This window comes from Euwallacea similis, chromosome 7, assembly GCF_039881205.1.
Source record: "Euwallacea similis isolate ESF13 chromosome 7, ESF131.1, whole genome shotgun sequence".
Lineage (NCBI taxonomy): Eukaryota > Metazoa > Arthropoda > Insecta > Coleoptera > Curculionidae > Euwallacea > Euwallacea similis.
Genome location: NC_089615.1, coordinates 6,943,587 through 6,969,854, shown reverse-complemented (window position 1 = coordinate 6,969,854; position 26,268 = coordinate 6,943,587). Strand labels below are relative to the sequence as shown.

General features: G+C 32.6%; 1 protein-coding gene across 4 annotated transcripts in view; it reads left to right on the top strand.

Annotated features, from left to right (window-relative positions):
- IP3K1 (inositol-trisphosphate 3-kinase-like protein) overlaps positions 1–25,702 on the top strand; it is a 69,281-nt gene extending 43,579 nt beyond the window's left edge. For 3 of the 4 annotated variants that reach the window (XM_066392128.1, XM_066392129.1, XM_066392136.1), the window contains 4 exons: positions 17,125–17,325; positions 21,666–21,944; positions 22,439–23,014; positions 24,187–25,702. In XM_066392128.1, the coding sequence (XP_066248225.1) occupies positions 17,125–17,325; positions 21,666–21,944; positions 22,439–23,014; positions 24,187–24,273 (1,143 nt within the window). In that variant the 3' untranslated portion in view covers positions 24,274–25,702. Of the gene's footprint in view, positions 1–12,362; positions 12,641–17,124; positions 17,326–21,665; positions 21,945–22,438; positions 23,015–24,186 lie in introns of those variants that run through there. The other variant, XM_066392133.1, reaches the window with a different exon arrangement.
- The last annotated feature ends 566 nt before the right edge of the window (positions 25,703–26,268 follow it).

Here is a 26,268-nt window from a genome sequence, read left to right as displayed (position 1 = left end):
TATATTGAGGGTTATGGATTTATATTCGATTGCTTCAATGTTATCCCCAACCGAATAGTACTCGGTAAAATTACAATGAAATAAATTGAAAATTAGAAGAATTGTGGTTACATATGAAATGAGGAAAGATGACTTCTATCTTTACTTGATATTTTTGTAGTTTATGATTATACATATAGAAGACGCAGTTTAAGTGAGTAGGGCAATGGACCACACTGTTGTCCACCCCCCTCTCCAGATCTAATATAGGGCAATATTCTCATTTGGGGTATAAGCAAAAATCAAGTTTACGGAATTTGTTAACCATATTTGAAGACTATATGTGAAGAGTAAAAAATTATACTTCTTGGCTTCAATCATTCTCTTTCAATAAGAACACGAAGAATTGCTGCGTAGGTGCTAAAAGTGTCTAGAAGTTCAAGGGCGCTAATTTTCATATTTACTGATAAACTTTTTTATGTTCTAAATTAAGTATGTTATATTTCTTTCCACCTTTAAATTATAACAAAAACTTTAAACAAAGTTTGTTATGAACTTTTGTTATGATATTATTGTTATAATATCAATAATATTATATATGCATGTATTCCTACTTCAGAATATTTGATTTCAGACATCTAATTAAATCCATATTTCCGACAATTTATTATAGTATGTTTATTACCGAAACTTTTGTCATTAATCGATTGTTTTATGATTTATTCTCAACGCATGTTATACATACCTTCGATAAACAGCCATTTCACCGATTGTTCTATGCACATTTTAATTAGACTTTTTGTTGACTGTTGACAATCAAAAAAACTAAAGGTCTGCTTTGACGCAAGTGGTAGTAGGCTTATAAAATCTGACTCACTGTTTAATACCGTATAAATAACTGAGGCCGAATCAGAATGGATAATTAATTTATAATTAAATGCCAATTTCTCATAACGCTTGTTTACAAAAATGTATCTTTTGAAAGATACATGAAGCCTAGTAACGATGATTCAATGTGGTTTTTGACTTTTTCCGCAGTATTCGCATTCCATGTACACGACAAACTTGAATGAGTAACGTATACATGTGATTGGGGAAAAACAACAAACTTAACATACAAGATAATCATTATGGAGAACCAGAATCATGAATGACGCTTAAATACGTAGTAAACCGGAGTATTTAAATCAATGAATGAGTCAGTGAATAACGTGTTAAGAAATATGAAATTTCTTCAGAGTTTCAATTTCTTATATCATTCATATTCCCATTTTTTCCATTATTCTATACTGAAGCCGTCTACTAGTGCTTTAATTGACGAAAGTCTCGCAAGAGGTCGGAACTTTTTTAGCGCACATACATATCTACTGCACATCACGTGCTGTTTCGAAAAAGGTTAACGAAGTTTAGATATTAACACACAGGCCGTTACTGCCCTTACAGTATCTCTGAATTTTCAATTGTCAGCTATTAGACTTCATTTCCACCACTTGAATTATTTTTATATTACTCACGACTAGTTGGAAAATAGGTGCATTTGTTGTTTGCGTCCTACCTACGTATACTGACCAAAAACATACAAAAAACGTCAATTCTTTGCAGTAAGTAGAAAACGAATGTTGTTATTTTGGTGATACCAAATAGTAGAAAGCTCCTTTTTACATATTTTATTGAGAAACATACACTTATTAATAAACACACTGGTCAATCGTTATGTCTTACTACTCAGCGGTATGGGTCTTTAGATCTTAACACGCGGAAGGATATACATATACTTCAGTAAACAAAGAAAATATTTCAAAAACAATTTTTATTGGATAAGTTAGCACCAGCCCTTTGTAAAACAACAATCGTTTCAAACTAAACTCATCTGGTCTTCGACCTTCTTAAACATGAATTTAATTAGAATCTTTGTAAAAATATTCGCTATTTTGCAAGTGTATTAACATATTTCACAATTAGCATGATTTTTTATCAATAATTTGTAGATACCTTATCGATTATATTATAGTATATACTCGCACAGGATCACATTCAGGATTTAAAAAGGTCTTCTTTAATTAAGCCATTTAAAAATGTGCTGCAAATGTTTAGATGACAAACAAGCCGTTTGTTTTTATTACTAAATACTAAAAAGAAATTTTATGTTTAAAAATTCATGCATCCTAGTGAAATGTCTAAGAATTACTATCTAAACTACCTGCAAAATGGAAACTCTGAAATTGGTTAAAATTCGAGTTTATAAAATGCAGAAATTAACATGTGAAAAACGCAAACACATGCCATCCGTTTACAGCCTAATTAAAGCTGTGTCATTAATTTTCGACGGACAGAACGAAAAGTGTTACCAGCTCAGGCTAACGAGGATTTAATAGTCCAATCTTTTTCTTGTTAATAGCCAAAACTCCAAATAATCTATGTATAACTTCCTTCCTGCATTAATTGCTACACGTTTGCCTAGACATATTTACTTTGACTGATATAAGATTTAAAACATAAAATGTCTTGGCTGGACTTAGGAAAATTACGGTTTATTTTTGCCTCAAAAAGGGCTTAAAATCCCTTTTCCATGTCCTGTATTTTCCTGGTGAATATAATTAGCGAACTAAAATTTGAATTTAGACAGAATATTTAAAAGGAGTCATTTATGTATAATCATGGTACGTGAATCACCCCAGACGAACAGCATTGTTGTCAAATTAATTTCGCAGTGAGTTTCTTTTATTCGTATCTGATTTTGCAGTAGGAAATGTTAGGTGCCTCAGACTTCTGTGTTGATATACATATAGACAATAGAAGATATTGACATGAAGTTAAAAATGCCATTTCCAAATCGCGATGGCATTTTCCAATTGAGCGTCATAACCAATATTTACTTATTACTGATAGAAAAACACCTAGTCGTTCCTGAAGCAATGTCCAGTTAGTATGCCTTATTGTGCACGTAACATCGTGTTCTTCTTTTTAAAAATCAGTATTACCTAGCTCCTTCAAAGCGATCATGATACACTATAAACTGGTTAATCGTTTCGACGATTTACTAAAAGTTTTATCTTTCTTGTCTTGGCCAATTCGTTTTACTTTCTACTGGTTGTTGTCTTTACAAGATTTGGTTGTTTTGTGTTATTATCTTACAAATATTAACATCATTTTCCCCACTCATTTTTCATAATTTGTTCTATGTGCACTCCGTGACCTTTAACATTCACTTCCCTTATATTTATTTGTAGGAGAGACGATCAAGTATTTATTCATGGAACACTGGGATTAGTTTTCACTCCGGAAAACATTTTCTTCATATTGGAATTGGGTTTTTTCTTCAATCTTGAAAGAAATTTATTTATTTTTGTATTTTAATTTCACCAAATTTTGGCCTTGCTGGCATTTATTCAGTAATGCCATTCTAGTGTTAGAAGAACTAACGAACGTCTTTTGAAGTTTCAGAAGGTTTTTTCTATTCTTTATTCCGCAAGTCGGAATATCTTTGATGAGTATCTAAAATCTGATCCCTTTTCGGCAATTTGTGTAGGCAACAAGTTCCATTGAAAGTTTCTCTTTCTTTGTTTCCGAGGTTTATTTATTCAATTTTTTATCTATGATAGCTATTATTTTAAATTTAGTCAATTTGTACAAATTTTCCCTGTGGTCTTTAATACTTATTGATCCTCTTCTTAAATTGATCTTTCTGGATTACCTTTTCTCCGATGGTAGTTTTATCCTTCAAAGTAATCTGTCTTCCCTATCCTTTCCGTGATATTGTTATTCTTCAGAATTTCTGTGAACTGTTCTTATGAAAGGCAGAAGTTGAAGTTTATTAATAAATATTGTCCGTTTGTTTCAACTGTATTATTTTTACGTGACAATCACCAATCATTTGTTTTCTCTTTTAGTTTAGCAATTGAATATTATGTTGTTAATTTATTATAAATAAATAAATTCCTCTATATGTATTTGTAATACTTTATTGATACATCTCTCTCATTATTTACGACTATACTCTTAACTTGATTACTTTTCCTTGATCTGTTTGGCTTTATGATATTCAATTAGCTCTCGCATTTTTCCGAATATCTCTGGCTTTATTTACATCGTAAATTTATAAATAGCGCACGACCGATTTTCAAACTTTTATTGTATTGTATAAACCCATTTCCAATTTGTAAATATTAAACCTTATATGATGTGATGGCTTAATCCGTTCGCAGAAGTCATAAAACGCAGATGTTTCACTTTGGACTAATTGCTCCTTACTATCACTACAATTAATGCTCCTTTCCAGGATTCAAGTTCGCTAAATAATTACCTTGGATAGCTTATTTTTAGCCAAAGTCAATGGGTATTTTTAAGATGTTTATTTCCAACTTGACGTGCACGTTCGGAATTTAGTGATGTTTGTGTTCCCCCTGACCTAGAAATTTAATAATCGTTCCACATTGAAATCTGAGACATGTTTTATGTGTATTAGAAAAAATCTTGATTTGTGTAGAAAAACTGTCGATGTAAACACTGATGACCTTTGTCAAGAATAATTGCAGAAGGTCTGTGTGATAAAATTTCCCTGAACATGCAATTATTTGGCCCCCAACCAGTATAAAATGTGCGATAAAATTGTGCTGTAAATATTAATTTTATTGCCGGGCTTAACGAGTACCGTAAAGAATATTTATGTTAACGGAAATACCAGACACAATTTCCTTTGATAAAAGTGTTAATTATATTTGCTAGTTTTAATTTACGCATATTCTGGTATCAAGTGCATTAAAATAATCAGTGAGAAAACACCCCAAAGATTCCTGTACCGAAAAGTTTGATGTCGTCTTTATAACACAGAAAACAGTTTTAGTCGCAGAAAATGAGTGATTTTCACTATCGTTTCACCAAACTGTGTTTTCATAGCGAATAACAATAATAACTAATTAGGAATTATAATAATTATTGTAAAACAACAATAACTAACTCATTAACAATGTCCGCGAAATAAAAACAATTTCGTATCATATGGCCAATGGAGGATACGATGAAACTAATGGAATTTAAAATGGAAACGCATTGATAAACATGGCGGATTACGATTGAGTCTAGCAAGGCTATACCTAGTAATTTTAATGTAGATGGGAGTAAAATTGCAAATACGAATTTATATGTTGGCTTTTATGGTTTTTTGTGGCTGAAAATACTTTTTATTTTTCACACTTTTTTATTTTTTCTTTTACTTGCAATCGCTATTCTAAGCTTTATAGTTTTTTAACTTTTGATTTTTCCAAGGAAAGTTTAATACTTTTCTTGGAGGTGGTAATTTTTTAAAGAGATGACAAAACGGTTTTCATTTCATAACTAACCGTGATACGTCCACAGGTACCGTAATTTTGTAACTCTGTTAACGAATGAAACAAATAACAATAATATTCGAATTCTACCGATATGGAGGGCAGCTTCAGTAAAGTCAAATGTGACTATTTTTCTTCTGATTTCCTCATTCTACGACAAATTTGGTAAAAAGTACGTATGAAGCTCAGCAGGAAGTATTATTTCGTGTCATTTGTGTCATTATATCTCATTTGTTACATAAAACTATGAGTTTTCGAACTTGTTACATAGTGTTGACAGCTCGGGGTTTGAATGATTTCGATATACTCCGTTTTCACGTAAACATTATTTATTCACTCAACAAATAAACTCCAACTACAATTTCCCAATTAACGGTTCATTAATAAGTAATTATGTTCCTATTTAAAACTTTAATATCGTTTGTTATAATCGTTTGGTTCTCATAGCTGTTCTAGTATTAGACTAACACACTAATTAACAACGGTTTCTTTATACTATAACTAAAATATTAAGATTGAAAAGTTTCATAATTTTCCTGGAAAGATGAAAGCATTAACATAAACAAATATTCCAGATTATAAGATAAAAAGAAACAACAAATCACACGCCGAGTCAGCGCCCGGATACTCTTCATTTCTTTGTTTTTTTATCTGCACAAGCCTCTCGCCCTAACACTACCCTTCTCTTAAGGCTGTTCTTCCAGCAGCCAGATAGAATTTCGTTAACTGATCTAGTTAAACACCATTTATTTTGCCTATTAGGTTCTATTGGATCCTGTAGATTAAGTTATTAAATTTTCTGTTGTAAAAAAAATTTTTTTTAACCATCTTTCTACTTAGCAAAAATTATAGGAGACGATCATGGATTAGGTGATTTTTCTATTACGCCTTACTCTAGCATGTTATTCAATAAATTATTGGTCTAGTGTTAACTTTTGACTTACTAGTTGAGTGTCTCCGGAGTTGATTTTATGAACAACCAAATCAATTTGAACGCTATCATCCGTAATGGCGAAATTGTCGGATTCAGTCGTTACAAATTGAATTACAGAGTCAAGCTGCTCTTTCGACACATGGTGTCAGGCCACTTGAAGCTTCAACATTCTCCGAGAAAGATTAATTGGAAGTTCACATTTTCAATTATTCCAATCATACACACTTGCGCATGCTTGTAATTGGCAAGAACGATTCCTTCTTTGAGTTTCATACTTAAGTTTTCAATTTTTACTACTCGCGACGGTATAGCCTTTTTTGTTTTGGTCAAAGTTCATGTATATTACCAAGATTCGTCATCAAATCCGTGTTAGGTTTGACAAGCCCAATAGACCATTCAGAATAATTTTCAGGTTTACCATGATATTTTGCTACATGTTAAAAAAAATTTCCACATTTTCAGCTATCATAAATCGCACATCAATTTACTAATTTTCATTGGTTTAATGTGAACTCCTCGTCAGATCTTATAGGGCATATACAAAAATAATAAAAGGAAAAAATAAATCACATATGTATCAAGCAGGCGCCCATATACTTTTTGTTGTTTGTTTTTTACCTGCGCCAGCCGCTCGCCTTAACAATGACTGTATCAAAATTTTCATTTCAAATATATATACACTTTTGGTAGATACTATTTTACATCAGTAAGGTTATTTTGTCCAAATGTTATACGCACGAAAACAATATTCTACCTAAAAATCAGACCGAGATTAACATGCAAAGTGCGTGGGAAAATGTGCGAAACTTAATATTGATGCCAGCAACACATAATACAACTACTTTTAATTCACCTGAATATCGATTACGATTTTTCTAATTTCAAGACAAATAAATTACCCATTTAAACGTATGTGAATTCCTTTATAATGATTTCTTGGAAATCTGATAAAGTTTCAGCGAACAATAACAACGTATTTTATTACGCCGGATAATTAAAATTAGATAATGTGTTGGACTATGACTGGTTATAAATCAATACATTTGCACTTGCAGGTAATAATAATAATAAACAAACATATTTATTTGTATATTATAGGTAAACTGCCGTATATGTTTCATCTTGAAATGTGAACGTGGACTGGATTTCCTGAATAGAGCCTGGTGATAAAAACTCAAAGATTACCCTTTACTTACTTTTATAAATATTACTAAAGCGGATATTTGAAACGGGTAAGAAATAAATGTCTTCTTGTTAGGAGGATAATTTTATTGTAACTAAGGAATAGTTACAATAAAATTATCTCCGACTTCATTCAGTCAACGGCGAATTCGGTCCCTCTTTCCATGTTTTTTTTACATACATTTTTTTTTACCTTCCACCTACAAGTAAAATAATATTATACCTAGTTATTTTATTAAAGGCATTTAAAAAATCAATAAGCGTTATTTTACGGCCCGTTGTCAAGAACTACTAGCATTATTATAACTGTACGGCCTTTTGTCGTGAGCAATTCTTTGTTTCCGTCATGAAAAGTAAGATGTAAACATACAGTTTATTTTCGTGTAAAATAATTTTTCCACGAAAAAGCGAACAATCTGTGAGTAGCTAAGCAACGCATAAACGTACCTCCTGTAAATCCATATCCACATATGCGGGATTCAGGATATCCCGAGTAATCGTTATGAGGTTGACAAACTATTTGGCAAACTATTGGAATTGTAATTGTCCAATAAGCAAGTTCTCTCTCAATGTATACATGCGTTCATTTTGCGATATATATACATATATAGATCTCTTTGAATTGGCACATTTTCCAGACCAAACGGAAATGGCGAGTAATACCACGAACATCACATATTTGTGTTGTCTGGTTGTGTAAAGTCAGGTTAATGGTCTCTTCAGTGCTAAAGGCCCGATTAATGTCTGGTTGTGTGAATCTCTTTAAAAAATATCAGAGGAAAAGATAATTTTATCATTTTTAGAATTATTTTTTCCTTACTCTATTTTTGGACTTAGAGAAAAACTAAGGCTTTCACTCAAGACCTTTTTAAGAGCTGTAATAGGTTTTCCTAATATGCTCTGAACGTCACATACCATCGCTACTTTACTGACATACGAAGATAGTTTTATTTTGCCAGCAGTCGCATTTGAAGGCTTTCCAAGCACACCAGTTGATCACAGTTTCCGTTCCACCCCCTTTTTATGACATCATTTTATGTCATATTTCAATCATATACTTCCTTGAAGTCAGGTTAGAAATATCGGTTGGGTTAGAAATTTATTTGGTTTTTTTTTGCCTGCTTTTTATCATTAGAAAACCTAATTTGCAAAAACAGTTTTTTTTTTAATATTAGATCTATATCTGCTCAGTTATCGACAGAAAATAGTACAGTTTTTGCAAAATTAAACAAAGTCAAAGACTAAGTATTTATCCAAATTTCCAAACCAAATTGCATAATTTTCCACGTTAGAAGCTCCCTTCCTGAACTAGAATCTAAAAAAAATGTTGGTAATTAGTTGTACAAACTTCATTAACTTTAACTATTTTGTTTTCGGTAACGTACGTCATGCAAAACGCCAGATCGTCTTACAATTCTTGGCAGAAAGTGTCAGATGTTTATATCGCTGGACCCTGTGTTTACAGATGATGATTACGAATAAAATGATGGCTTAAAAGATGCAAGTATTATCCTCGGGATCATCGTCATTTGTTTTAGATTGATTATAGATAAGGCCAGATGTTGCGAAGGGAATTACGAGTAATTTGAATAAATGAGGACGAGCTCAAAACATAAATCTCATGCTGTAGCAGTTCAACAAAGGAAAATTGTATGTTTCATCATCTCGATCTTGACCAATTATTACATTTTTAAATTATGGTTTTCTACAAACATTTTGCGGCACATCCTAATAAAAGTAGTAAATCCTTTAACATTACTGATAAGCGTACTTGATTTTTAGTACATACAAGGTGTTAAGTAAATAAGTAGATCAACTTTAAAGGAAGTATCTTTGAATAATTTTAAGATAAAAAGTTTATATTAATATGAGTCTGCCTCTGCTAAGTTTTCGAGATACAGAGTGTTAAAATTAAAATTTTATATTTTCTTTTTTTAATAGTTGGGTTGTCTGATAGCTGTTATTTTGACAATAAACATTTAAATTTCAAACCCGTTTTTCCAGAACAATTACTACTTTCATCAAATAATCCTAAGAATTTATTTTATCAGTAAAAACGAATGAGAAATAGTTTTTTTTTATTCAAAAATGGCCTAGATGTTGACATATTTAATTAAGGAGTTAATTAAATATGTTAAGGATAAATCATTTTTACATTTGTGCAGTTAAAAGTAATCGAGTATGACTTGACGTTAACTTCATAAAAATTATTGTCAAATTTTGTTTTTTGAAGTATTTTTATTTGAATAAGTTTTTTTTATTAGCTCGTTTAAGATGCACTTTTATAATATAAGTTTTTAGTTTTTTTTATTTTTTCTAACGAATATATCGAAAAATTTCATATCAAGAATGCTATGAATCAAAGATTTTTTATTCCATGCATGTCGTAGGTAAGTTTGGCTTTAAATTCGACCTTGACGTTGGCACATATCACCTGTAGATAATGAATTAAGTTACGATATACAGTTCATGTTCCGAAACGTTCAAATATTCCACAAACGAAAAGATTCACGTTATTCGTACTTATATTTATTGATCTGAATACGCATATCGAAATTTATCATGGCACGTATAACGCAAGCTCCATCTGCCTAATTTTTTGCGTAGTTTGCATTCTCAAATAAACGCTGCATTCCAAAGAGATAAACGGACACTATCACAGGCTCTGTTATTAAAGTACAGTTTGTTCAATGAATGACATCCAACCGTAACTAAATATTTTTCGGTTTAGATATTGCCCAAGTGGTGCTGTAAATACACCCACAGCGGCAGCAAATATTTGACTCCGGAATGTACCCGAGGAAAAGTATATTTGATATTTATTTCTCGAAAATTCTTGTGAATCTTTCTTTTTAATTAAAACATTCGCAGAGGAGAATCTGTTGGGATTTTTGGGAATTAATATTCCTTTCACAATAATAATCAATGTACGCTTTTAGAGTGAGACCGATAGATTGTCAGTTTAATTTATCTTCAGTGGTTTCTGTATTAAAAGTTTATTGGAACAGTCAATTTGATATTTTTCCACTCTATACATAAGTCAATTTTAAGTCTGTATCAGCATTTTGATTTCGTTGCTTACACGATTGAATTCGAGATAAATAGGCGAGGGTCAGCACGTGCTATCATTTACGTCATCGACGGCCACACGAAATAAGGTTAGCCACATTGCATTGTTAGAGAACAATGCAATGTGGCTAACCTTATTTCGTGGGTACAAACGGTGATGAAACCACGTTCATGACGTCAATACTGAGGTTCAATAGACGCGTAATCAAAATACTTTAGAGTAGCTGGAAACGTGAATCGTACTGGAAATTCTTTTTTGATGATGAGGTATAGTACTACAGGGAAGAGTATTTATATTTATGTCTTTCTTTGAAAATCATTTTAATCACTGCACGTTTTCAAGAAAATACATATATCGTAATTAATGGATGGAGGACATGATTGGATTTTTTGCGAACTTTTAGCTTACCCCAGCTGGTTGATTAAATTTACATACGTCTATATGTACTGAACTTAAAAAGAATCGAATTATCCGAACAGATTTACTTACACCTATTTCTAATTTTATAAATACGTTAGAGAAGATATACAACGCCATCCCTAGAATAGTCGAGTTAAATATGATACATGTGGAAGAGATCCCTGAATAAAAATGAGCTCACCAAAACGATTGGCACAAGTGAGTGTTATTGTGTGAGTTATTGTGAGTGACCTTAATTTGAAAAAGTGACAAAAATGAATATGCTTGGTATTTTTTGAAAATCTATACGAATAAAGATTTAAAAAATGCGAATACATAAATTAAGCCGAATCAAAGAAATATTGACCCTTCCGTTTTAATCGAAGGTTTAAACAACTTTTAAAATATTGGATACTTAAAATCGTTTATCTTCTTAAAAGTTGCGATGATGTAATTTGTCAAAAAGATAGCACTAATTGAACACAAATTATGCAGGCTTGACTTAAAGCTATTTTCTAACATTTTCTTCAATCAACATAATAGTAAAGAAATCAATGACCAGAGACATTAATCATACTCAATAAGCTACGACAAAGTCAAAATACTTATTGAATATACCTACTACATTCATTGTCAACCAGGGAGTGTTTGTAGATAAAGAAGTAGTTTAAACCCATTCAAACGGGTTACATATCAGTTATCACACGAGTGATAATCTCTTGAGACCTTTAGATCGTGCCAGAGCAATAATAAATTTCAAATAGACAACGCCATAAACCGAATTACACCTACCATACCATCAACCGCCGATTATTTCCAATTTGTTTGTGTCTATCCGCTTAGATCTCTGGTTCAACATTTAGTACTTGGTCGCTATTTACGACCCCTTAAGCAAATACCAAGTGCCATAAAAGTTCATCCTCGACATACATTTCGTCTGCATGTAAACGACTGGAAAGTTGTTGATTTTTGACTTTAAGAAGATTAGTAAGTACTTTCTAGTAGTGCAATCTTGTTAATAACTTCGAAGTTTTAAGTTTCTTTCATAATTTCAAGTGTAAATAAGTGAAAATACAATGAAGATTTACAAATTCACCCCTTAAAACAAATATGTATAAAAAAAAATCCCATATGGTGCGTACTTTCCACCGGTCATTGTATAGTATATACATATGTATATATAATTGTATGCAACTAATGGATTCAATAATATTAAACATATTTTTATTTAAGAAGTGCTATAATCTAAGGTTTAAAAAAATCAATACAACGCAATCCTCAGTTTACACGTGCAGAAAACAAGGGCCGCATACAAATACCGTTTTCATCAATTGAAAATCGCATTGCGTCGATTGTCCTCAAAAGAAAATAAACCCAATGTACGCTGTGGTACCCACCGCACTTTAGCGGTCGTACCAGCTCGGTTCTCTGACGTAAAGAGGCGTACCCACCAGTACAGATATCTAACTGACTCTCGGACGGTACCACTTCAGTTCGAGACGAGAACGCTTCGCGAAAATTTCGAAATCCGATAGCTAATTATAAGCGTACTAAGTAGTACTATTAAAGGCGCGAGTACGCAGTAGTGGAGAGTGTACCGTATAGTCAAAAAGACGGTTCTACCGTAAAATGTGCGTGAGCCATATTGAAATGGTCCCGGCTGTAGTTAGTCTTGTTGCTAATAAAGGAAGGGATACGTATACAGGTTTGATCCAGGAGTTTGCTTGTCTAAGGTGCAAGAGTTTTTCGGTAAGGGTCAGTAGATGCTAAGATGTACAGGGTGAGAAAATTTCGATGTTTATAAACGACGTCTCGGTAACTATGGATGATGAAGAAAAACAAATAGAGCATTTTTGATTAATTTTTTAGTGACAAGTTATTTAGTGGAATGATTAAAAAATTTCGAGCGCCTTTTGTTTTCGAACTAGATACAAAAATTCGATTTGTGTTATTTTTAATAGATCCTCATCATTTAGTTACATAAATTTAAGTGTTACATTATTAGGTTACTCATATTAAGTAGATTACAATAATGTTAAAGAAATTCAATAACTTTTTCAGTCATAACATAAGGTGTATTTTTTAAATACAAATCATTGTTGAAAGAGAACTGTGCCATGTTGAAACTAATATATGTAGATCGAAGTAACTTCTTTTTATAAAAACATTTTTTAAGATAAGTATAGCGGTTTATCTATTCATAACGCTCTTTGTTGATTATTTGTTTAATAAACAAATTGGCAAAAATTTTATGCCTGTTATTCGGCTTCATCCGCAAAATGTGTCACCAAAACTAAGAAAAATATGACAAGTTGAGATGTTTTACACAAAGTCATAGTAACTTCTACACTACGTCCTAAACATATTTTTATACACTTTAAAGATTGTCTTTCCGATTATTTAAATTAAATATGATTTATACATATTTTACAAAATACAGCTTTATGTTATAACTGAAAAACTGATTGAATTACAAATCAAATAAATTGAATCTTATCGAAAATGGCAAAATTGAAGTATTGCTTCTAGCTCAACAACGAACGACTATCGAAAATATATAACCACTCCACCCTGTACTTAGCTAGTTATTTCTTGTGTAGCGCTCAATTAGAGGTCCTTTAGTATTTTTTTTAGGTAGTAATAGACATTATATATTTTTTCTAACACAGTTTTTTAGAATTTTGTTAAGCCATTTTCGAGAGGTCGTAGAAAATCAATAAGCATTTGGAAAGTTAGCATTGTATCGAATCAAAAGTTTCTACGATATTAATAATTCATCTAAAGTAATAAAAGCTCTACTTTTTATACAACAGCTAGATTGAATTACTTGGTAGAGCAATTCCCTCGAATTTTGATTTAAGTCACTTTAAATGAAATTATACTTGTCTAAGAGGCTCCAGATTAGCATGTTTTATTTATTAATATGCCACAAATTAAACAGATTCAATTGGATGAATCATTTAATCAATGGCAAATGGAGCAAAAATCATTGAATGGATGATTTGTAAATCGACCAATTTCAATTAAAGTCGTATTACCGATACACTTTGATCCTCTAGCTAATCGATTTACATTTTTGTCGTATAGGTAGTTTATTAAAAAACCATAAACATCGTTTGACGCACATACTTAACAAATCTAATTATTGATAGCTAATTAACAATTTTGTTTCATTTTGGGTTACATCTCGTTACGTTCACATCCTTGTCCGGTTGTTACACTTTCCAGCGATGCCACGGCACAATTTTTTTCGGTCGTTTTCTGTTGTGCAGTACTACTGACGTAGATAGTACCCGTATTATGATAGGTTTCTCTTTTATTTGTTTCGGTGATCATCATCCTTCCGGGTGTGACCTTTTGTTGACTGGCAAAAGTAGGTAAACGTGTCTATGATGTTTTGTGTCATTTTTATCAAAGCTTGCGTTCTGCCTTTATGATAAAACTAAACGTGCATGCAAAGCTTATCATAGCGACCTTAGCGGGGAGTTTCCGTTACATTTGTATGAGGTGAATGAAGCATACTATGGACTCTCGCAGTAGACGCGATTATCTTAGTAGTTGTATTTTTAGCAAGCAAGTAGTAAATAGCGCCTTTTCATACTAATTAATGGGCTGCAGGCTAATAATTCATGGAATTTTATCATTAGAAGCATATTCATATAGAACTATCGTTGAATAAAATGTTATTGTCTTTGCCAAGTTTTTGGCATTCAAGTTAAATGTAACAGACACATTATTATTTGGCAAAAATAATCGGCAAAATACAAACAAGTGTATTGAATTCAAAAAATTTGAAAGCTGACAATATGACTGAAAGGTAGAAATAATTGCTAATAGAAATGGAAATAAGCACTTTTTGATAACTATTAAAAGGTAAATTGTGTTGTTTCAGATTTAGCCAGAAATTTCACCTTTAAGCCACTATCTAAAGAATGTACACAACAGTTTTTGAAATGGCGATACATGCTGCTTAAACCGATCCTTAACACCATTTTCTAAATATCAGTTTGGTTAATCCTGTAATGTACTCTTATATTATGCCCCTAAATATTCTAGCTTCAACACAATACCATCCTCATGACCAAACTACAAAAGCAATTACCCCAAATAAGGTTTATTGGTATAGGTATCATCTCATCTTTATAATGGTCATTTTCTTTGTAAAAATTATAGTTTAGGCAGATTCAGGTTCATTAAATTAGTGTGACAATATCTCAATGAAAGTCCTGTTTTGATATTACGCTAATATCACGTTTTGGAGACACTGTAATAAACTTAGGCGGTAACAGCCTTTTGACCTTTAGTACGTCACTGTCTGCTTATACCTGGGATTTAGTATTTAAGAACTTTGTAAAGCATGAAAACCAGTCACCCAACTGCCACGTTAATGTTCACTTTGTTTACGAATTTTCGAGGGAGTCCTGTACAAAATTTTCAAATTTTTGCAAGTTTCTTTGCAAACTTTGAAGTTTTTAAGTTTGGAACAGAACTGCAGAAACAATATATATATAAGCAAACATTAAAATGCATCCTATAAAAAAAAACAGGCGCTGAACTGACTTACTGATTACTTGAAAATCTACGAAAAAATTTGGTTGTAATCCAGGTTTGTAAAAAATTATAGAGAAAGTCTCTGACTGGTCAATTCTGATTAGTTGTCAGACTGCAGAATGGGTTAGTTTAAAATCTGTGTAAAAAAAATCAGGTCAGAACTCATTCTTGAAGTTTTCAAGATAAAAATTTGGTCAAAGATAGAATTAAGTTACGAACATTTGTAGAACCTCTTCATAGTAATTTCCAATCTTGTTTCCAATTTTACGCAATATCTTTGCAACTCGCAATTGAATCAATTACTCTAATTCAGTAATAGCACTAGCGTTTTTTCAGTTTCATAAGTCATCTTTCTTAGTGCATGTTATAACTCTCAGTCACAATTTGTAATTTATGAGGAAAATCGATAGTTGTGACTATTCTCTAGAAGATATGGACCAAAGATTACTTTTTCTTCTACTTTGTCGCCTTCTTCTTCGTATAACTTCTTATTATCTCTGCTTTAGAAATAAATTTATTTGAACAGGCCTTCGTCATTTATCTCCTAATTCTTAAATAACTCGAATTTCATTCCCTAGGACAGACTTGAATGCGATAGAGGATTTTTTACAATTTTAGCATTCTATCCCGTCTTTACCATGATTCCATTCACATGTTGTTTTTTTTTGCAACAGATGGTATATTATAGTTATTTTGCTACGAAATACGAAAAGTAACATTTTCCGGCACACAATTGTCATCACTTCTAATGCGGGAAAGACATTTTCCGTGCAAGTAGTTGTAGTCCAAAATCCGACTTGTGAAAAATCTTACTCTTGGGTAGCACAAGAAAATAGATTTTTAAATTGTAGCAATTCATTTGGGTGAGGGAAAGAGATAACATAAATATAAACATATACGACAATGAGTATAATTGGAAAGCATTTTAAACTCCAATTAAAGCTTGTTTCCTCATATGACTAATATCAAATCTCAAAGTTTACTAACTAGTAATGCCACTTTTTTCACCAGAATATCGTGATCTCAAAATCGCTGTTTAATGAACAGATGTCACGTTCGCTTTTGCAATAAATCTGTATCTGATCTTTTTCCACACTAGTGTGGAAACGACAACTTTGCCTATGCAAATGAAAAAATTAATTTTCCCTTCAATTGCGTTCTTTCTGCGTATTCTAGTGGTAGGTACTGAACTACTCCTAGTTATCATTTTAATGAGTAATTGTTTCAGTAATATTGTTATTATTCCAAATTTTTATATCTAAATCGACAAAGTTCTGTTTAATTCAAAAAAATAGATAGATATTTGTGACCTTATTTACATCGAATTGATTGTTATGAAATCAGAAGTTCATTGTTTAAAAAACAAAAATCAATCCTACATGAGAATAGTCAAAACATTGTGTTTCGTAAAGGATATAAAAGTAGTGCCGCTAATTATTAATGGAAAATTTCCCATTGCGAATTACGTTAATTCATCCGTCATATGCAGAACATTCGTTTATTATGTTAATTCTCACCGCTGTAAAAGTAATTTTCTGCCGCCACACATTTGGGTGTACTAATTAATAAAATAACATTTAACGCTAAAGAAATTGTTTACTTTTGTGTTTACTGGTCTTTAAACTTTAAACTCAAAGTCTTCTAATGTGAGGGAATAATGCACCTGCTTCTTATTGTTACAGACCAGCGAACAAGACCTAGAGGACTCGGAAATATGGAAATCCGGGCGTCAATCCGGAGGCAAAACGATAAGATCTCCTTCTCCCCACAATGCCTTTAAGCGGTGGAGGAAAGCCAAACAAATCAAACTTAATGGATCAAAACAGGCGAGCGACAACGTTAACGCTGAGGAAGAGATGTCGCTGTTGAAATTTCTGGCTTTTGTAAGTTGGAGACTAAACAGTAAACTAACCCAATTCCCGACTAAACATCTCAATATAACAAATAATCGCACTTGAAAATCAATAATTATTGTGCCCCGGACTTTGATTGTTTAAACAAAATTTGAAACGCATTCATTAATAAGCCCCATTTATTAACGCAAACATGTTGATAATCTGTTTTTTACCACATCTTTTTTCTAAATACGTAGATCTAGAATAATCTGAAAAAAGAAGATTGTGAGGACTGCAGAAGGCAAGAAATTTTTAATTGAAACTTAGCCACGAGCTTCCAAGATGATCGCATATTTTTCTCATTAAAGCACGATTTATATTTCAGCCAATTGGCTCCGGTTATAAATAGATTATGTATGATGTCGTAAGTAATCAATAATCAGTGACAGATTAATTTGTTTGGGTACTGTAGTATCGTGAGGTCTCGATAGCGGTTAAACACTTAAGCCTTAAATCATAACTGGTCACTTTTTGCTGTTGAATTTATTTTATTACCAGGAGTTAATAGTTTAACAACTTCAAATCAACATCGTCAAACAATATAACACCACATTTTTTATTAATTTCAAATTAACTGTTGATGAAACGTCTAGAACTTTCAAAAATTTTGGTTTTTCATAATGAGTCTGGGCAGTTCAGATTATTTTTGATTTTACAGTTTGGAGACATCTGGCCAATTTAGGTTACTTCAGACTTCAAATGATATTATAACACTCGTATTCACTTAGAACTTTAGAAGTTAATCAGGTTACTTTAGCTCATTTCTGAAGTTCACGTTGCTTCAGATTACTTCTAATTTGAAAGTAGAGTTTTATTTATGGTGTCATTAACGTAACCTGCAAGACGGAACGTTAAGATATGAGATATGTCGGTTCATTCGTTCTCGCCAATCTACAGCAAACTAACATCCTTTCGACATTATTTTTGCCACTTCTGCCACGAAGGTAATATTTAGTATAGGATCGTATGGATAAGTCTTACGGCTTACGTTAAAAGAAAACTATTTTCCTAGTTCAAAATCTGTGGAACAAATCAAGTCAATTCAAATTATTTCAAACTTAAAAGTGTGCAGAAAATCAAGCCAGTAAAATAAAAATAATACGCTGAAAGAACTATATAATTTTTGGTCTCTTCAGACTTAGCAGGATGTGAAAAATATCAGGTTATTTCTTTAAAAATCTATGGATAAATTCAGTTAACAAAAAACGGGTGAGCGCTAGTTGTTTAAAAAAATCAGTTTAAATTCATACAAAATTTACGTATAGACTATGGCCTATTGAGGGTACCTACTTCAAAAAACTGTGGAAAAAATCTAAGAGAAACTTTGGCTAAAAATCAGATAATTTCAAACTGAAGTTACTGTCCTATAGAAACAAACCGCAGAGAGCACTCTATTTAAAAATAGAAATTTGAAAATTTTGACTTTAGGATACTTTTATTAAAACAGCTCTTTTTTTGTATTTCATTAAGTAGAGATGTGCTATTTTTTACTAAACTTTCATAATTGCTCCCAGGCATTGCGTTGATTTAATAAGGTTACGTTAAGTTAAACTGAGAGTAATGGACAGGTATCATTTTGAGTTTTATGTTAAATACAGGGTGCTTAACGTAGCACGATCGTCAAAAATTACATTTCTATGTTTCCCAGAGTCCAAAGGTTTTTTTAATTGGGAGCTAGATGAAGCTAACTTAAATCTAGATTATTTAGATAGTTATATGGTTTTAATATAGCTCTCCAGCGTTACGTGATTTTAAGATAATGTCAATGTCAAGAATTAATAAAACTGAGTTGAGCAAATGGAATAAAAACAATTTTGAATTTTATGTTTAACAAAACAATTAATTTGAATGAATTAATTTGATAGCTCTTCAACTTTGCGCCTGTTTTAATGTCAGTTTACCTTACACGTTAACGTCACTTTACATTGACAAGCGCCATCAGGCCTCTGATTTGATAGAAACATGTAATAGTGAGAATGAAATTTTTAGCAATGTTGAATCAGGGCCCAGGAACTTTGACAGTCTACATGCAATTGTTGAACTATTCTGAACAACATAAAAATTTAATTTCCTTTTCACTCTCAATAGGGATCCGATTTACAACTTCCGCTCATCTCCATTTTTATTGACACGATGTCATCATCATTATTATTCGATGCGTACGTCACTGTCAAAGTTGTCTATTCGGTCTGCGTCATATCCTGCCCTGTCCATTCAATTCTATTATTTAATGAATATTTTGAAAACTGTAAATGAAAGAATAAGTAATAAAAACTAGGAATTCCTCGAAGATACTTCCTCTTTCTGCTTACGTTAACATAACAAATTATATCACGTATTTCCGATTAAAAAAGGGTATTTTCCCAGTGGCATTCGGAATATCTTGTAGTGGCAATAATTAAGCCTGTTCTCGGCCTCCATTCATTTATTAGCATCTTTCGAACGAACGGTTCTAAATTTAGTCTTAATGGAATATACATAAATTTAATTGGCCGACTTAGGACACGTTCACACTCCTAGAGCGTGCTCTTAGATTAGACCACTCGCGTCAGAGACTTGACCTTAGTGCAGTTGAACTCATCGGCCGAAATTAATTCGTTAAGGATTATTCCGCCAGAAAATAACCGTATGCCTCAAAACTATATTGCAAAATTCATCATCCTTATGTATAATGCAGCACTAATAATACGCAAATTGACCCAACGAGCCTTCGGTGCTCGGACATTCGGTAGGTACGTAGGCACGTCGCCGTTAAAATGCATTGATTTCTCATTGCCTTGACAGGAGTGATAATTCAGCGGCATACGTTTTGAGGTCGCTCACATATGTATATCGCATAATAAATATGCTTTTTGCGAAAAAAATGACGTCAAACCGGCTTATTGAGCAACGCGAGGAAGTGGATTAGACTTATGAGTATTTCCTGTCCATCCGAGTTTAGATTTACGTTGTTTTAGATTAACGACCATTTGATTAATGCCAGCGTTGTATCTGTTGTAATAGTGAAGGATGTGTACACGGTCTTTCAAAAATCTGTAAATGGCTTAATACTTCAAAAGTAAAATATAATAATAATAATAATAATAATAATAATAATAATAATGTATAATATATAATAATATGTATAGCTCTCGAACAATCTTCAATGGACTTCATATATTTTGGGAACAAGTTTATTTCAAAACTGGTTTGACTTCTTAATCATACATACATATAAATTCATAAACCTAAATTAAATGATTAAAAAAATAGTTCGCAATTCCAACTTACTCATAAGACTTTGAACGGAGGTAATTCCAATTTTAAAAAAATTTTTTTGGTAGATCCTACGACGCGGTGACTCAGTCAAGATCAGTCTTACTGGAGATTAGTACCTTACCCATATGGGACACTGTGCTATTTTAATCAGTCCTTTGTGATACTGACTTAACGACAAGATGTTGCCAACGTCATGCCGACGATGAAGTCGTCTCTTGGCCAGACTTAATTTCTTATTTCTTATAACTGGGCTATTTTCCCAAGAGTTCAATTTTCAACGGTTTAAGAAATGTTAAGTTGTTACTTTTTCTTGATTTTTCATTGCATTATTACATGTTTACTAAAATTGCGAATCTTCAGTTCTATGTGACAAAAATTGAAACGCCATATGAAACAGCATAAAATTTGCTGTCAGACACCATTTATAGTATAGTCCAGCATAGATCTTACTTATAGTTTGTTACTCAAATGAATCATATTCTTAGGAGGTATAAACCATGATTCGAACTGTCAACACAGCCAAAACGTTCAGCGTTTTGTCTATTTTACAAAATATGAAAGATTCATTTTGGAGTTCTATATTGTTAGCAACACAACTCATTCTTGTGAAATCTATTTTATCGGTATAACTAATTATGTGGTCTTGAAGTTTGGCCTTTTACACTAAAATCGAAGCGCCCAAAACTGCTTAAGGGTTTTTCGCAGTTGAAAAAAAAATGAATATTAAAATAATTGATTACTGCTTTGAACCCAACGGCAAAAAATTTGAAAAAACGGGTCGCCTCTGATGACGTCAATCTCAGTGGAAAGTAGAACCTCATAATAAAATCATCAAAATTTAAATGAGCAGGATGTTTTTCTAAGTTATAATTTATTAAAACGGTCATTAAATTTAAATTATTATATATCTTCGGTTGTCGCGCCTATCACCACACAAATTCACACGAAATATCTTTTGGGCAACATTCTTAAAATTCCGATATTGTTTGTTTGCAATGATCTTTAAACAAATTAATTCTAATTTAACACTTTCATCATTTAAATAATTAAAGTTTACTATTTTTTTTTAGAATGCCTTAGATCTCAGCCTCCCAGCCAGCCCGGTCTTGTTGAAAAGCCGCAGCACCAACTGGTTCCAATTAAGCGGTCATCCGGACAGCCTCGCCCCAGCTGGTCCGGGAACCGTATGGAAGAAGCGCTCCCCTAACTCTGACAATACCGAAAGGATAGTCTATGAGGAGCTGCTTAAAGACCCAGTACTTAAAGACATCGTACCCAAGTACTACCGTGAAGTCGAATACCAAGGAGAGATGTTCATCGAACTGCAAGACCTCCTTCATGGGTTTCAGGTATGAAGCTGATAGGATTATAATCCTTTTTTATTATTTGCGGTGCAGTGTCATGGAAATTTAACATAATGTGTCGTCGGGGGTATGCCAAGTGCACGAAATCGAGAACCACCATCTCGGTGGTGATTCTCGATTATTATAACTTCATGAGAGAGAGCAGTTCAAGTATACGGTTTATTCAAGATTTGTGGAATACTATTTCCCTTGCCACGGTCTTTCTAATACGAATAGGATCAACAAACATCACCGAGACCTCACTCCAAAAAATAAAGTTTTTGATATATAATATAAAAAATGATAAATATCCAGCTAAATATATTTATATATGGACTTTAACCAAAAATCTCGGAAGAAATACCACAAAAGCTCAGATTTAGCTGGATATTATACCCTATATATTATATACAAAGAAATTTCCACGGCAAACCATAATACAAAAATGAAGTAATTGACTTATTCCACTACGATTGGGCTAAATTAATAATTTGTTTCAGGACCCTTATGTGATTGACATCAAAATGGGCACTAGGACTTTCCTAGAGTCAGAGGTTCGCAAAACCGTCGCCCGACCAGATCTCTACCAGAAGATGGTGGCCATCGACTCGAACGCCCCATCCGAAGAGGAACATCGACAAAAGGCCGTGACCAAGCTGCGCTACATGCAATTCAGAGAGTTGCAGTCGTCCACTTGCAGTCACGGCTTTAGGATCGAGGCGATGAAATGCCGAGGGTCTCCCCCCGTTACCGATCTGAAAAAAGTTAAGTCCAGTGACGAGGTGATCCGCACTTTGGATACCTTCTTGGGAGGCAGAGACACAGTGAGGGAAAGACTGATCGCGCGCCTGTGCGACATTAGGAGTAGGATAGAGCAATCGGAATACTTTAAATACCGTGAGATGATCGGGAGCAGCCTGTTCATCATCTACGACGATTCCAAAGTGGGGGTGTGGCTTATTGACTTTGCGAAGACAAATAAGCTGCCCGAGGGGAAAAGCGTGAATCATCGGACACCTTGGGTGCAGGGCAACTACGAGGAAGGCCTTCTCTTTGGGTTCGATCAACTTATAACGGTGAGTGTCTCAACTCCCCTAACGAATATCGTCACTAGGATGTTACGTACATACATAAAAATAATGTTAAATTACTTACGCAAACGATAGTGGCTATTATTAACTCGATACCGGTCTATAATGGGCTGTTACGTAAATCGGGATGTAATAATATGCACATTCTCGACGCGGGTAAGTTTAACGAGTGGGAAAGGGTCATTTTGATAGTTAAAAATAACATCTACAACCTGGCTAATTGTTATTGTTTTTCAAAGTTTGATGATTGGAAACATATAAATAGATCAGACTAATTGATGAGGGTTCTCGCATTGGTTGAGAGATCTAGTTGGTTGTCGATTTGAAGAAAGGCGTCAGGAATATAAAGATTTCGTTTAGGAACATAAACAGACAATTAACGCTTAAGTCTTAAATCTATCTAAATCAAGAGAAATTCTGTTTAAGTGAAATTTATTCTTTTTAAGTTTTTTTCTGATTTTATTTCATATTATTCTGATAGGGAGACATACATGTCGTCAGGTTGCCCAATATCCCCTCTCGTTAAAAAATAGTTTTTTATTGTGGGCGTCTTGTTTCCCTACCTCTTTAATATATACAAAAAAAAAATTAAGTGGTGTAAGAGAAAGACTGTATAGTATTTTATTGCATTATTGTGCAACTTTGTATATTATTCATTTTATAAAAATGTCATGAAGCATAATATGTTTTTCAAAGATGTTGTTTTTACCATAACCGCATTAGCAAGACTTTAACGATTATTCCTTACACCTTAGACACGTAATATATGTGGTATTAGTTCAAAAAGCGATTAAACCAGCCAAAAAAAATATCAATGATATTATAATCCTGTGATTAATAAACAATAAAAATAAACTAAATGTTCATTTCAAAGTCAAACGTCACGTCTAGTATTAAAATTCCAAATTATACCACATATAACAGAGTTTTGAAATGAATTACACGGCCTCACGGCAGTGATTCATAATTGTTATTTGTTCCGAGTTCCTTCGAAATTCAAATCAACCTCCTTAAAACATCTTTACACTCACATAAATAATTAACACATCTTGATTTTTTTTTTCACAATTTTGAATTATGAATTAATTTATTAATTGCGTTATTTTTCTTTTTACTATTTTAAGAATATTAAAGGAAAAAAATCTCTTTTGTTTCAGCTTATCGAAAACATCAAAAACCCGCTCGGGAACGATCCGAACGACTCATTTACGAAACCCCTGCCGGCAGTCAGAGTCAAGTCTTGAAGACATGGCTAGGTCTGAAACATCCTGTTTCGTGAAAGCGTCGTGTTGCAGTATATAGATTGTCAGTGTTTTTCTACCAAGAAAAAACTAATTGGGACTATTTTAAAGACTCCCGTGTGTTGGGGCAAGTTTCTCATTGAGTTACTTACGTTCTGCGGCCTCTAAGACAGGTTTACTGTATTTAAAAGTATTATTAAAAGTATATTAGATGAATTTCGTGTTCTTGTAAATATTTAGCTACATATCCGAGTAAATCCTCAAGTGAAAGAGACTGTCGTATGAGAATGGTTTTTCATTCTCATCAACACACCAACAGATTTATTACTTAATAAGTTACTTATACAGGGTGATTCATAAATAATGAGAAATCCGAAAGTTGATAATTTAGGAAATGTATAGGTTGCTCAAAGTTGAAATTTAGATTCGGTTTTTTAAGTTATTCTAACATTTTCTAAGTGCCAATGAAGCAAGAATACAATTAAATTTTGTGCTGGATATACGACTTCAACATTTTTTAATTGTAAATACCGCTGAAATTGGTCGTAAATGGTCGCTTCCTTATTTGTCGTCTAAAAAACTTAACTTTAATAATTTTCAGGTTTTTAAACTAAGTATTTTTATAATAATCGCAAAACTAGTAATTAAAAATTCAACTTTGGAAGTATAAAGTGGCGAATAGGGCATGTTTGCGCCAATGGTCATCATTTGACGTGTAGTATCTCCAGCTTTCGGGTTCCCCACTGTTAACGAACAACTCTGTATGCATAAGTTGGCCCAATTGTGATTATTTAATATTACTATTTCGTAAACCGTAAGAGTTAAAACATCGGTTAAACTAAGCAAAAGTTACTAAATTGAATGATAAATTAGATTTGAAAACGACGTGACCACATTTCATTTGAATCACAAATTATTGAAAAAAAAGTAAAAAATCTGCTAAAACTAGTTTTTCTATTTCTATCATTAAGTGCAGCAAATTTTGTTACATTTTTTCGACGTTCTAAATCTGTTAGCTTACGAAACATAAATACTGAACCATGACAATTCGACCACCTTATACGTTGTATATTAATTAATTTACCAGGAAGTTTTTGGTTAATTTGGAGGTTTGGTTGACAATCATTACTGATCAATTCAATTTCCAAAATACCCATTGCACTTTTACTCTCGGCAAATACTCTCTAAAATTTTTACGAAGAATGTTCTTTTCTACTGTGGATAGATTCGCTGTTTTTTCTAGTCAATGTTCTTAAATATTCTAGTTGTGTAAGGTTTAGTAGATTATAGTTATTTATGATTTTGTACGTCTGAGTTGCCTAACGAATGATTTTTGAATACTTTTGTAAATACAACTAATAGTTTGTAGGGATTTTGTACTTGTGAAGAAAAGTTCGATTTTCAGTTTAATATGTACTTATTTATCAATACATGTTTCTATTATGTAGTCTTTGGTTTTATTTCGAGCATTGTTTCAATCCAAGTTTTAAAGAATAGTTCATCCTATCTGTTTCCAATTTGATTAAGTGATGAGTACGGATAACTTAATTAAAACGAAGCTTAAGAACTAAGAAAATAAAACTGTGTGTACTTACAATTTACAGGATTTGAGATCACATAGGTTATAGCCATTGCTGAATATGGTTTTATTATAAATATGGTAGAGATCGGTAATTCCGGGGCACAAGCACTTTTACTAACTTTCAGTAGAGATTTATTAACGAAACTTTAGTAAAAATTGACGAATTTCAAAGGAAAATAGGGCCACGAAGCAAACCGTTCACAGACCGAGCGACCTCTATCGGTCGGATGTGCTTCAGAGTCATCGTTCATAGTCTACTTGATTAATCTCAAAAGGAATAACAATTTGAAAACCCTATCCTACGTAATTCCTTAATATCATTTCAGTACTATATCTTCCCGATCTATTTCTAACAAATATTTAATATAGTAAGTGCCTTGAAAATTATCAGTACGTTTAAGGGCAATGTAGAATTT